Source organism: Oryzias melastigma, unplaced genomic scaffold (genome assembly GCF_002922805.2).
Source record: "Oryzias melastigma strain HK-1 unplaced genomic scaffold, ASM292280v2 sc00240, whole genome shotgun sequence".
Taxonomy (NCBI): domain Eukaryota; kingdom Metazoa; phylum Chordata; class Actinopteri; order Beloniformes; family Adrianichthyidae; genus Oryzias; species Oryzias melastigma.
In genome coordinates, this window is record NW_023416887.1 from 384,594 (window position 1) to 399,095 (window position 14,502).

General features: G+C 38.4%; 1 protein-coding gene and 1 long non-coding RNA gene across 5 annotated transcripts in view; both read right to left on the bottom strand.

Annotated features, from left to right (window-relative positions):
- Positions 1-8,450, bottom strand: part of LOC112141401 (polyunsaturated fatty acid lipoxygenase ALOX8) — a 21,312-nt gene extending 12,862 nt beyond the window's left edge. The window contains exons 1-6 of one of the 4 annotated variants that reach the window (XM_036210785.1): positions 8,364-8,450; positions 7,157-7,607; positions 6,728-6,923; positions 6,548-6,626; positions 3,303-3,425; positions 3,100-3,200 (exon numbers count right to left, since the gene is read on the bottom strand). In XM_036210785.1, coding sequence (XP_036066678.1) covers positions 3,100-3,200; positions 3,303-3,425; positions 6,548-6,626; positions 6,728-6,923; positions 7,157-7,303 — 646 coding nt within the window. In that variant the 5' untranslated portion in view covers positions 7,304-7,607; positions 8,364-8,450. Of the gene's footprint in view, positions 1-39; positions 204-3,099; positions 3,201-3,302; positions 3,426-6,547; positions 6,627-6,727; positions 6,924-7,156 lie in introns of all 4 variants that reach the window. The other 3 variants (XM_036210784.1, XM_036210786.1, XM_036210783.1) reach the window with 3 other exon arrangements.
- A 6-nt stretch (positions 8,451-8,456) lies between these two features.
- On the bottom strand, positions 8,457-13,331 carry LOC118598239. The gene is made up of 4 exons (XR_004947354.1): positions 11,846-13,331; positions 11,182-11,289; positions 10,119-10,183; positions 8,457-9,072 (listed from the first exon to the last, which is right to left on the bottom strand). It is a non-coding gene; the product is annotated as an uncharacterized LOC118598239 (long non-coding RNA).
- Between the last annotated feature and the right edge of the window lie 1,171 nt (positions 13,332-14,502).

Sequence of the window (14,502 nt, forward strand, 5' to 3'; positions counted from 1 at the left end):
CTACAGTCCAGGAAAACATCTGTCTGTGTTGATGTTTACCTCCATTTCTGTTTTCAGATCGACTGGAGCATTTTGGAAGACCTTATCAGCCACAAGGAAGTTTTCAGGAAGGGCTTCAATGCGCTTGATCACCATGGGGTTGATCCCATTCAGAAACTGGTAGGCAAAGAAGGAATCCTCCTTCCAGTGTTGGAAGACATACTCTGGAAGAACATGCTAGCTTGACTTGTGTGTGCTGGACTGCTGAGCTTCAATTTTTCTGACAATTTTATCACTACACACTACAAACCAGTGTAGTTAGTCTCTTCTGATCTGGGGTTTGCTGAATAAAACTCTTTGAAAACCCATTCCAATTTAAATTGTGTTTTTGTTTTTTTGTTTTTAACTTAGAAGCATTTTTCTGACAGAGGAAATGTATTTAAAAAAATTTGATAAAAATAAAATTTCTGAGAATTTATTTTATCAAATCATTTTGAATCAGAAGCAGATGAAAAAATGCTGTTAGAAAAAGTTTCTAGCAGTCCATTCCAATCCATATATGTCTCTGTTAGCTGGGATTGGACTTATTAAAGCCCACTGTATTATCTTTTAATATAATGTATAATAATATAACACTGTGTATATCATTGTATAATTTCCATTAAGTGTGTGTCCTCCGCCATGCTAGAAAAACATATTTTTAGAGTATTTGGAGTCCACTGGTGTTGATTTCTGTCAGTTTTAACAGAACGTCTTGATTGGAAGTTGGCAAAGGCCCGTCTTTTCCAGAAGCTTTCAACACCAGTTACTATTTAGTAAGGATGCACGATACAGTTTGCTCACGGTTCGATACTTACCTCTAAAGGAGCATCACGTTTCGATACATATTGAGCAAGAAAAAAATAAACCCTGAAATCCTACTACTCCACAGATGATGATTTAAAGAGAAATACCATAATGAAAATTCAGAGTTTTTCAAGTGCACAGTTCTTGGCACATTTAAAAAGAATTCTTGTATACTTTTAACCCTCATGCTCTCTTATGGGGTCCAGATGACCATCCTGCATCAGCATCCTGGTTGTTTTTAGCATTTAGCTACACTTTTATTATCCAACTACTGTAGGATGGGAAAGCAGCTTCTGGCAGTGAGCAGGAGAGGGGAGCAGCGAGCAGATACTCTAAAGGTAACTCCAACTGAAAATGAATATATACATTTCATATTGTAAAAAATGTCGTATTGAATTGTCGAACGTGTATTGAGCTGTTCGGTATAATATTGAATATTGTTGCATCCCTACTGCTGATACAGTAGAGGGTGAGCCTACTAGATAGAGAAATGAAGTGTTTTGTATTTTACTTCTTAATAATTTAACTCCTGAAGGTGTTTGGGATCTTTAAATCAGCACAAAATATGTACAGTTGATCGATTCTGTATGTATACAATAAGCAAATAAAAATTAGGAAAAAAATATGTTAGATTTAGATTTACATTCAATGCTCAAATTTAGATTTAACTATTTGAATTTAATATAGCATTCTCAGGAGTCAGAGTTGTGTTTTCCGCTCTGGCCACCATTGGGAGCTGTCTCAGAGTACTGAACACACTTCCTCTCCCAGCCACCCCAGTGCACACTCCCTGTGCTGCTCAGCTGGCTTTCATTTGCCAATTAGCCACAGGACACTTAAGCACCACACAGAGCCTTACTCAGTGCAGAGTATTGTTTTGTGCCACCCTGCCTGCATTCCCGAGCATTTCTATCTGGGCCTGATCTTCTGTTTCTGACAAACAAAACAGGTTTGCGGTGCCACTTAGGTCAAACGTGATCGCCTGCAGTGGGGTTTCCTCTCGTACTTTTAAAGTTAGATAAAGACAGCGGCGGTTGAACCTGAGCTGTAACGCCCGCCGTGTGAGCCCAGGGTGACCGCCTGAACCCTGACTACTCAAGTCTCTTCTTGGATGATCCCATGGCAATGACTCACTTCTGTCTGTCTGACCCTGATTTAGTTTTGTGAACTTTTGTGTTAGCCCCCAGGCTAACACACATACTTGCTAAGCTAGTGGTGAATAGCTAGCTTCATGAGACCCCATGCAGGGTCACAGATGGCAGCTGTTTGTGTTGTGAGCCAGTGTAGCGACAGCCAAGAAACGCTCATTCACTTTAGCATTCAAACTTAGTACTGTGGCATACGCCAAAGAGCATTCTGTGAGAAATCTACATGACATGTTGGGAGGATCCTGAATCTCAGAGAATGGCGCAAGCAGACAGACGATACAGGGAGATGGTAGGGGAAAGGGAGCAGACTATTTCCTGGTGGAAAAAGCGAACGATAAATCAGAAGAGCTGGTTTGAACATACTGTATATTACTGAGCAAAGATGTCTCCAGAAAATGTTCACAATGTTCTCATCATCTCAATAAATCCTGAAGTGTTCATCTACTGGTGTTGTCTGCCTTTTTTTTTTTTTTTTATATACAGTCTTTGACCACAAAATTAACCCATTAGCCATCATCATTCTGTATGTGACAAATTTTTGGGATAAATGTGTGAGCTACACAGAATGTTCAACAATATTAAATAAAAACTGGATTTATATTTTTGTGAATGACACAGAGTTCTGCTTTAGGTTGATGTCATGAAATGGGCAGCATCCTAAAGGAGCAAAAGACGGAGCCTCAGAGATCAAGCTGTTTTACTTCCAGGGTATTAAAAGAGTTCACAAAAATAACTCATATTTAAAAAATAATTTTTTGGGGGTGTTCCAAAGATAATATATGATCAGATAAGTGGATATAGTTTCCTCTAAAAAACTAAAGAAAAGCATGGTATGGCCCTTTCAAACAACATGTAGTATTTTTTTAACTGAAAGTTTTACAGAGAACCACACAGGACCAGGTTGCCTTGTGCTGGTGCTCAAAAGAAAAGCTCTGGGTATAAAAAACAAGAACAAAAGCTTTGTTGGGACATGGTTGCTGAAAAAAATCATTTAAAATGATAACTTTCTCTGACACATGCTCTCTACATTTTAGAAAAATAACATTTGAATATTATTTGACATATGTAAACAACATAAAACTAGAATTTTCAATGTGAACATCAGACGGCAGCAAAGATAAAATACCTGATGCTGGAGTCACATGTCGTTTGTACATGGGCTCAATGTCGTCAAAACTTTTCCAGTTTGTTTCGCTGGTTACAAATGCAAGAAGCTCCAGCAATAATCTACAAAAACAAAAAACAAACCAAAAAAATGACAATTTGTTAACCTGGAATGACTGAGACATAGAGAAAAAGGGTCAGACACAAAGAGAACAGGAACTTTACGCTTTGCCATCACTGGAAAAAGTCATCAGGACACTACTCAAGGTGGAGCGGTCGTCTTGAGGCAGTGATAAAAAGGAGTCTGCCTTCACACATCTTGGCATTCTATCCTTATAGACATCCCAACTGAGGAAAACAAGAACAGGACTGATCAGCTATGTTTAATTGGAGAAGCATAAGACAACCCCCTGGAAAAAAAAAAAAAAAATTCTTATTCAATGAAATATGAGCGAGAAATACAAACTAAAAATGTGGAAGAACAAGAACATAGAAACAGACCAGACTGCAGTGTGAACTTAGACTTTGAACACAAACAGTCTAAACAGCTTAGGTCAGGGGTCGGTAACCTTTAACAGTAAAAGAGCCATTTGGACCAAAACCTAGAAGGAGCTGCATAGTCTTACTCCAGTTGTTAAGAAATTTGGATTTGCATTCATGACCTTCTTTTTTTTATATAATAGGAATCATATATATAACTTTTCTGGCAAAAGTAAAAATACATAACTTATATTCAAGTCATATAGTTACCAATGTTGTGCAGCATAAGATAATATGTGCTTTTAACTCATAAAAGATCAAACTTTTTACCACAATTTTGCTTTGCATATAAAATCAGTTCATTCTGGAGGTAGAGTTGAGCAAACAAGACGTCTTCAGGTCAACAGGGATATAAAGACCTACATAGTTTATCATCGGAACCTCAGTCATCAATTTATAAATGTAACTACCGTAATCTAAATTAAATAAACGCAAATTAAGTAATCCTTAATATATTAAAAAAAATGCTATTTTATTTTTTATTTCTTTTTTTCCCCCTCTTTGTCCTCAGCAGTCTTTCACTGCTGGGTTTTGTTATTTTAGTTAAACCCCCAGCGTCACGGCTCAGTTGCGTGCGCCACAGTCTTTTCGTAACATTAAAAGTGCGAGAGGAACTTCCACTGCAGGTGTTCATGTCCTGCGTCTGTGGACTGACCTCTGTGTTGCTGCGAATCCTTTTCGTTTGGTTCAAATTTTGACGGACGCCGCAGCTGATCGTCATCACTTTCTGTGAAGTCGGGGCTATTCACGACTTAAACCGGAAACTACGCAAGTGAATTTAAAGTGCATCTGGTATATTTTCAAAATAAAACAAACTTTCCACTGAACTCGCCAGTTTCAGCGTGTCGTAAACATTACGTAATTTTCGGGTTACTCAAAGTGTGTTGCAGCACAGCGTTGTCAGTCATAACCATGGACAACGATGATCATAGAGATCCAGCACTACTCTGTCTGGGCTGAGCTTTCACAGGCTGTGGCTGGAGCAGCAGCCAGTGTAAGCCGTCGGCTGTAGCTAGTCCACTCCCGCGACGCAACGAAGCCTTGACGCTAGCGGTGTAAGCCCAGGGTTAGTTTGCAGGCTTTGTTTATTTGTTTTCTATAGGTAGTTTTGGATAGGCAGCCATTAGCAGGGAGCTTCTGACTAGGGATGTCCCGATCAGGTTTTTTTTGGGCCCGATCAGATTCCGAGTCATTTAATTTTGTGTATCTGCCGATACCGAGTCCCGATCCAATGCTTACTTCGATACATACTAAGACATTTAAAACATGGATAAACTGAAGTAACAGATTAGTGTTGTCCCTTATTTATATTTCATTAACCTTCTTTTCTCATTAAAAACTTAATAGAACGCTGAAGTAGCTTTGATAAACAATTAAAATTACAGCAACTATAAACAAGGAAAAAAAACTATTTTCTTGTTATATAAGTGATAATTAGTCATGTGATAAAGTTTAGTGACTTTAGCTTTAACATCTTTAGAGCTATTGAACATTTTTGACCAAATGTGATTCCTGTCCTCATTTAAAATTCTTAAAAATAAATTATGACTTTGTTTTAGCATAAAATTTGATGAGTGTTTGTGAATAGCTGATATCATTATTAGTTTTAATGTATTAGTTTTATTTATTTATTTAGTTAGTTATTTTTACGTTTGTGCTTCTTTTCTAAGTTCTTAAGACATCACATTTTTGGTTTTATTACCGCAGTAGTTAATTTTCTTAACTGTTATTTCTCTGTCAGATAAATAAAACAGGCATATCAAAGGACAGCTCGGGTCCTAAGGAGTTAAATCACGGCGCTAGCATGTAGCAGTTAGCAGCTGCTGTTTAGCTGTCTGCCTGAAGCACAAAGAGCTTCACGTTAAAAAGAAACCAAATCTTTTTCTGTTGGAATGCCTTTAGAGGTTGTTGTTTGTGTTATGACAAACCAATAGAGACACTTGCTGTCAGTTTAAAGCGTTTTTAAAAGAGTTATTGGTCCAGGAAGTTAGCTTTCTAGCTAGCTTTGTTTACGTTAGCCTTCTGCTTGAGCTGCTGCCGTTTTCTGGTGATGACATTTTGTGATCTTTTCATGACATGCAGACTTCTAGTGGAGTATTTATCCGTAATGATAAGATGAAATATAAAGCACTGATCACAATGAGAATAAATGAAATATCTGATCCTAATCGGACAAAATAGTCCGAATTCCGATCGAGTCCTGAAATAGGTGATCGGGCCCGATTTCTGATCACATGATCGGATCGGGACATCCCTACTTCTGACTCTCGACATGGCTGGGTCAGCAGTGTCCTTGACTTAATTTATGTTTGGCCAAGGAGCGTCAATGGAGAGATAAAAGAGACACATGTGCAACTGGAGCCTCAGGTTGCAGACCCCTGATCTAGGTGAACACTTTGGCATGTAATGGCTTAAATCAGGGGTTTGCAACCTGAGGCTCTGGAGCCACATGCGGCTCTTCTATTCCTCCACTTAGGCTCTTTGGCTTTGAAGAAAAATTCAAACTTAACTAATGGACATCCCTAATAAATATAGAAAATCTCATGTTTCTTCCATTTTTTAAATCTGCTGCAGCTCAAGGATCTGATTAATCACAGGATGTCAAAGTTATATTTGATAAATAAACTGCTTAATGACCTCAAAACATAAATTGTATTTTTCTAACTTTGAGGTGAAAATTTGTGGCTCTCCCTAAGATTTTTGTCTTTTAGCGTTAAAGGTTGCAGACACCTGACTTAAAGGAAGTATAAGCCATGATAAAAGCTTAATCCATAATTTTAAAAAAGCCTAACAGGAATTTCTATTTTCACGAAAAAAATGTCTACATTTTGTATTTTATTTCAACCAAAATACTTCTGATGTAGATTAAGGAAAATGAACTACTCTGAAACTGTACAAATGTATTTGCATTGATCAATAGAGTTTCTCACCAGTAAACTCTTTGCTCCTCCTGGATCTCTTTCTTCCGGAGTTCACCTGTTTCACTTGACTCATCCTTGTCCAACACAGCTGAAGAAAATGCAACTACTACATAAATGTCTTGTTATTTAAAGGGAGTTTTTTTATTCTAATAATTCTGTCATGATGAAAAGTAAATGAAACATACAAACCTTTTCCTTCTCTAAACGTGTCCACATTGTCACTAGCAATCCAGTGGTAGACGGGAAACTTGTAGACCTTTCCAGTGGGAGATTCCACTTCCACCATTCCAGGGAGCCACTGAGTAAGGCTGAGCTTACTTTTTCCCAGCTTTATTGAAGTGATCTCTCCAATGTCTTTAAAGCAGCTCACAGTGGATGTTGACTTCTATAGTCAGGAGAAAAAGATTCAGAACTGCAGAACAGGACAAGCTCAGAGCTGCATTTAGAGTTATCCATCTACAACAAACTGCATGAAGTAACACGTGTGACAACAAATCAACATGTGGGAGCAGCATCAATATTCAGAAATAACCTTTATGGCTGTGATCCTCTTTTATCTGTAGATAAGCTATAGTGAAGCAGCAGCTGATAACAAACATGGTACTTTAAAAGACTCACATTTCCTTTGCTGAATGTGTGAATCCATTGTCGGAGAATCATGCATTCACTCTCCCCTTCTGTGCCGAACAGAGTGATGTAGACCGAATGTAACAAGAAGGAGGGTTGTGCATCTTCAGTCCAAATAGTCACTTTGTAGTCAACCATTTTGTCTCAAAATGTAAAATCTTTCAAAAAAAAAAAAATCAACAATACTAATGAATGATCAGTATTTTTACTTTTAACAGGAAAATCTAGGCGACCCGAAAATATTGTTTCTTACCTCTGTGAGTTCAGTATAAAAACTCTGGTGAGGATCTGCTTTGCAGGTATAAAACATGCCAGCAGGTTTGGTCTTTTATACACAACCTTTAAGAGGATGGGTGGGTGTGTTACTTGAAAATTTCGTCTGTAATGAGGAAACGTCAGACAAGTTTGACCAAATTATGTAATGTATGACACAGATCCGGAACTGGTGGGAAAGACAAAAAAAGAAGAGATGTTAATAAGATAAAAATGATGAAAAAAAAAAAAAAAAACGCTTGACAAGGAAGCAGAGGGATCCTTGTCTCTCGGATGCTGTCTGTCCATGAAATGTCATCTGTGATGAGGAAACAGACAAGTTTGACCAAATTTTGTCTTTGAGATTCCACAGAAAGATAAAGTTTTTGACATCAGTCATCAATTACAATGAATTTTCCTCGTAGAGCATGTTTCAGTTTGAAAGAAATTTCTTTGAAAGAGGAGCATTGAGAACATGATGGTCATTGGAGAAAAATCTGTGAGTGGGTGACGGGTGAGTTTGTTGCGGGAAAAAATCTCTGTCCGGTGGAAATAAAGAAATAAAACCATGGTGTGTTCGCATATATATATATATATATAAATAATCCCTAATAATGTTTTACATTCTCTGCAATTCTGGTGTTTAATAGAGAGCATTTCATATCTGGAAATTTGCGGATGTATATTGGGAGAGAGCTGTGTGAGGGTAGGATGGAACCAGCTGTGTGGAAGTCAGCAAAGGCAGCAGATCTGATGAGTTTTGGGGATCCTGAGCCAAGCCACCTACCAAATTCACCCTGCGTAAAGCCGAGCAACAGAGAAAAGATCTTAAATTGGGAGACAAAGATCCCATTCTGTCTTTGCAACTATCAAAATAGTAGCATCCGGGATATTGGGCTGGACAAGTTTTTGAGGACCAACATCAATAATATCTTGTATGTCCTACTTGAGAACCAGTCTGCCAAACTTCCACCTTGTTTCATCAGGGTTGATGTTGCGCACTGCATCAAGATAAACTGAAATTGGGACTGCCTGAAAACAACAACAAACAAACACACTTTGTCAAAGGTTTTTTTGTGCGGTGTATGGCACAGCTTCTTCTTTCACAAAGCTTGGACCATGCAAAGCGGCTTCTACATGCTATCACTGTTGTGGTCCTGAGTGAGGCAGAGGGGGATGTCAATGCTGGATCCCCTCTGATATCAGAAAGATGAGAAAAAAATATCTGAAAGCAAATTCTAATTCTAATGAAGTCTAGTTTTTGAAGACCCAAACATCCTAACAGATAAGGATTCTGAAGATCTGGAGACTCATGAGCCATATTATGAGATCCAGACCGACATTCGACAGTGGGTGACAGAGATATGTGAGCAGAGCAGGCCACTTGCAGCAGACAATGGGAATCATGATAATATCCACTTCCTTCCTGAGATTATGCCCCATTTAAAAAGACTTGCAAGTTATATAATACTTTGGACAAGAATAATGGTCACGCTCTATCACAGCACCAATATCACAGCAAGTTCAGCCACAGAGGAAGCAGAGTTCAAGAGTATAAAAACATGGCCTTTTCAAGCACGAAAACTTGCCAGTTTGAGTGGATCGCTTCGTTGCTCACCATCTGTCTTTCATTAAAGGAAAGATGCTGATTAGTTCTGCAAAAGACAAAAACAAAAATGACTCAACAGTGGGATCATTGATATTGACAGAAGTCAAGCAAACATCCATGACTACCCCAGAGCAGAAAGCCAAAAACAAAAGGATGTCAGTCTTCAGTGGAATCTATTGCTGCCACAAACATGCAGCCAACAAATGAAGATGCTGTTGAAAACTGGAGGGGCTAAAAGGTTCTACCTAAAAAAAGGAAGAGGACTTCATATCTTTCTCCTTGTGCTGAATGGCTCCATGTAGATCCATCTTTTGGGGTTGAAAGAGTAAAGGTGGGACTATTAATGGAAACTTTCTTCAGCCTGTCAGACTGACAGATTCAACAGTTTCTGTGCTCATCACATGTGTATTTGGTGCATTTTGTCAGTGTTTATGCTTCACCTTCTGTGACAGCTCTGCATTTCAAACTGCAGCTAGTAAATATCAAGCATAATCAAATGTTGCAGCTAGTGAAGAACATTTCCACAGATGGCATGACCCAACAGACCTACTCTCGGAGGACGGAGCTGCTCGGTACAATGTTTGTAGCTGTCCAGTTGAGATCTTCAAATCCATCTCTGCTGTCATTGCAAAGATCAGGAGAAATGTTTCCAGTGTTTATCTCACAAAATGCTGCTCTTCACAATACTGCAATCTCAGAAAGGGAGTGATACAGGAAGTGCCACCTGTTTCTCCAGCTATTCCTGTCCTGATGGATGCTGGTGTGGCTCAGCTTGACACTGCTGTGGAAGAAGTACTCAGCCTTCCAGACTTGCCCTGCCTCAGACGTATCCTGAATCCATCTCAGTGTCCATCAGAGTTTACAGGACACACCACCTCAGGAAATGTGATCTATGCAGCGACAGTTACTCTCAGCTACAGCATAGAAAAAATAACTTGGATAGACTCAGAGCTTCCAGATAAGGAAATAAGATTTTCTTTGAGTGAATTTCCCTCCATTTTAGTCATCTAAAGAAAAACATTCACTCTGAGAGCTGTCATTGCATTCCAGGAAAGCTTGACTAAGGATGGTCTGGGACACTACACTGCTTACTGCAGGAGAGATCCATGTGTGCAGGACCCGTATGATGACTTGACTAAATGGGCTGATGGCAGCATCTGAAAAGACAAAGATCAACCCCCCATGCTATTAGGCCATCAAAGTGACTACAAGATTTTGGGAAGGTACAATTTGTTCACAAGTTTTGATTTATGATTAAGTTAAAAATGTCTTAAAGTGGACTTTGGTCTATTTGTCTAAAATGTGGTTCTTTAAAAATATTCCTTAGTTAAATTCAAAGTCCCATTAGTTGTTACACATCTAAGCATTTGAATTTTTTTCAGGATTTAATCCCTCCCTTGGGGGAACCATTTGGTGGTTTAACACCCCCCACCCAACTCAACCCCCATGTGATTTGTATAAAGCAGAGGGGCATTGAATCCAATTGTTAGAGTGTTTGGTATTATTCAGGGGTGGTAGAGTGTCCGCCCTGAGATTAGAAGGTCGTGGGTTCAAATCCTGGCCGAGTCATACTAAGGAGTTGCCTAGAGGGTTAAACCACCAAATGGTTCCCGAGCGCGGCTGTGTCTGCAGCTCACCGCTCCTCCAAGGGATGGGTCAAATGCTGTTTACAAATTTTACACACTTAGGTGCCTGACAAATAGTGGGACTTTAACTGAACTTTAACAGACACTCTACCACAAAGTCACTAAGCTATTTTTTGATTATGTTCAATCTTTCACATAAAGTGAATTAAACACGTGTTTGTACTCTTGTTTTTCAGTCTGATATAAATGTGATATTCCAACACTCAACAGATTCTGTATCCTCTAAGAAGTGACGTAATTTCTCTTTCAATCAATTAGCTACATTAATTATGCTTGACTCTCATCTGTCCTCTTTACTGGAAATTTCAATCTTCTACCAGTAGATGGCAACCCATCGACAATATATGAACTTTACATATTCAAAATAATATTTAAAACGAAGATTAATCCATACAAATAACCTTCAGTAATAATGCCTAATATATACAATTAAATAACACTCCATATATGGAATCTGCTTGGTAAACATTGATTGATGTCAGTTTTCATGCAACAAGAAAAATATTTACCTTGTGTTCCTTCCCGCGTTGGTTGTAGAGATGGTGTTGGCAAGTGAACTCCAAAGTTGGGACCTCAGAGAGGAGTGGTGATTTAAATCCTCAATTTCCTCAGGTTGTCTAGCCAAAATTAAATGATAGGACATCAATTCACACTCATGTCACTTATCTGTTTATCTCTGGGTTCTTGCTCATATACAGGTTATTCATGTTAGTTGGTGTCACAAACAATATAAGTCATCCTAATGATAGCGTATCAAACTTATTAAATATAAACATACATGTAAACTTAATGAAGACCCGCTGTTTCCTCGTCTAAATATAAAACTTACTAGGGTCCCTGAACATACCATCAGTGAAAGTGACCATGCATCTCCGCCACGCAACACTGAATAAACAACGTCTTGAGTAGACTAGGTTATCTCCCCTTCTACTTACATGTAATTTTGTTGTAATGTACTCGTACTGTTACAATGATATTAAATACTTCTGATTCTGAAACGCGTCATGTACAACCCAGACCATATAACAATGAGAAATATAATATCACCCAGTATAAACAATTTTTCTGGAGACTTTGATCGAGTTCTAACGTGAACAAAATAGAGTGCACATCCCTTCAAATGTAATAAAATAAAATATAAATAAATATACACCTTAAAAGAGGTAAACTTACGTTCTCATTACTATAGGATGAAAGGAAAGAAAGGTTTCTCAGACTGTTATGGATCAGGAGGCAGAGACCCAGATGCAGGGACCAAAACTAAGGTTCAGGTTGACAAAGATTTTTTAATAACAAAAAATCACCTCAACAGAGGGAAAACTAAAGGAGCTGTGAAAACGCATGAACTAGAAAATCCAACAAGCACTGGGGGAAAACATACAAGACGAACCAACACTGAGGGAGGAATGGAGTCAACTAAAATAGGGTGCAGCCTAATCAGCTGAGTGCAGACAGCTGTGCGTGCAGCAGAGCAAAGGGAGGACCAACAGACTGCCTGCACAGAAACAAGGTGAAACAAAAATCTAACAAAACACACAGAACATAACACAGACATCATTGCAGCAAAAACGATCATTCCAACGGCACAAACCAGCACAAACGTAGCACTAAAAGCTTGGCTTATTTGCCGGGAGATTTTATATAGGTTGGGGGTCAGCTTCACAATGGTTGAGACTGCCGATGAACTGAATGCGTTGCACATGCTGCAATGCTCCTTTTAGTGAAATAAATATTGTTTTTTTTTTCCTAATTCTTTATTTTCCAGAAAGAGGCATGTAAGTAGGAGTTACATTTTTAGAACAAATATGCATACATGATCCACTCTCTCAACAGGAGAGGTAAACACATGGAACATTAAGGAGGGAGGGAGAGTAAAATAAAAGAAGAGAATAAAAGAAGAAATTGCCCAGTGCACTAAAGAGAAGTCTATCAACCACTGTTATGACCAGTATGAAATAAAAAGAAAAGTTAACACATTAGTTTTAACTTACTTCAACCAAGTCTAGTCTTAAAGGCTTAATATACTCAACCCATTTGGTCCATAGTTTAATAAACATAGATTTTCTGTGACTAATAGAAAAAGTCATTGCTTCCGTAAAGTATATATCATTTACAACATTTACTCTGATTCCGTGAGGGGCTCAGGAAGCAGCCAACGTCTTGTTATTGCTTTTTTAGCAGCTAATGTGAGCATTGTAAATAGATATTTGTTTGTTTGTTGGTGTGGGTAGCAAAGTGGTTGAAAAAAAGAGTGAAACATTTAAACCTTTACCTTAAGTATTTAATTACCTTTTTGTGGAGCATTCGTCTTATCATTAAGGCTGCTCTTCATGCCTCATCACCCTGAAACTACCTCCACCTCCAAAATAAACACTTTAAGTGAAACCCATGGTTGCTTTGCTTGGGTTGGCCTCTTGAATCCCTAACAAAGTGGTGTTTTCTGTATATTAAGCTTATAACCTGAGTAATTTACAAATGTTTGTAGAAGTCTCGTCACCTCTGATATCAAGTTAGTTGGGTCAGATAAGTACAATAAAACGTAAATCTTGTTTTAAAGGGTTAGTAATGGGGTTGTGGGTCATTTTCGGTGTTAACTGTATTTCGCCTTATATTTACCATTTCCAAATGTTTTAGCGTGTTTTTAACAAGAAATATTGAAATAAAACGGCATTTTTGAGGCCAAATTTGGCAAACCTGTCTCTTCCAGGTAAAAAGCTCCGTTTTGGTCACGTGGTGCGTGTGACGTAACCAGGGTCAACATAGCAAGATGGCTTCTCCTTTGCGTGTCGGAGCTAGCGATAGCGGCGATATTTCAAGGTCCACAATTCTGTCTTCAGACTCAGATTGTGGAAACATTTGTTCTGAAAGTGACGCTGATTCAGAGGCGCCGGGTGTTTGTGGTTTGAGGACTGTAAAGCCCTATCAATTTGAGCCGGCAGCGCTTAAAGTAGGAGCTCACAATCTGGCAATGACACTGACAGTAACGCTGAGAATGCCGATGAAACCGACGATGTTCCTCAGTTAGAACATAAATTACGACAGAGTATTACCAGTTTTTTTTCTAGTAAATTTACATCTTTTAAATGTCGCAAATCTACGAGTTTTAAAGTTGTAAATTTAATGAGAAAAGAACGAAAGCTGTCAGTTTATCAGAGCCATGCTCGTAGCTGGAAGACGTGGAGCATCTCGTGAAGCTTTATTTACAGATCGGAACCTTTTGGCGACTCTAAATCAAATCATCAATGACGCTGACTATCCGGGTCGGTAATGCAGAGTTTCATATGCAAAATAAAGAGCTTAGAGACATGTTTGCAGGACCGTCTGCCACTTTATTATTATTTATTTATTCACTTATTTATTCACTTTATTCCAGTGCATTTCACACCTAGGCCTTCGGTAGTGCTCCATCTAAATCAATCCAACCCTCATTAACTATTTTATGGCAATAAAACTTCTACTGCAGGTACAACTGCCACACACACATCAAAAGCATAAAAAATAGCCTGATAAAATTTCAATATTATGTAGGGAGATAGCAAAATTTTACTCACAGAAAATCCAGATTATTTAAACACAAAATCCATCCTTTCTATTCTCAAGATTTCAATCTCTCTGTCGTGCAGAATCCGTGCGTTTCACAAATGGAAAGTGTTCGGTGGCTGTGATAAGTTGGAAAAGGCTGCATGCGGGAAATGTTCGATTCCCGGCTACGGAATTTGTTTGTACGTTTAAAAGAATTCGACGAATATTTTTTAAGTCTTGAGAATTAAAATTAAATAAATACTTTTTAAAATATACCAGGCAGCTACAGTTTCTTTTTAGCGTGCAGT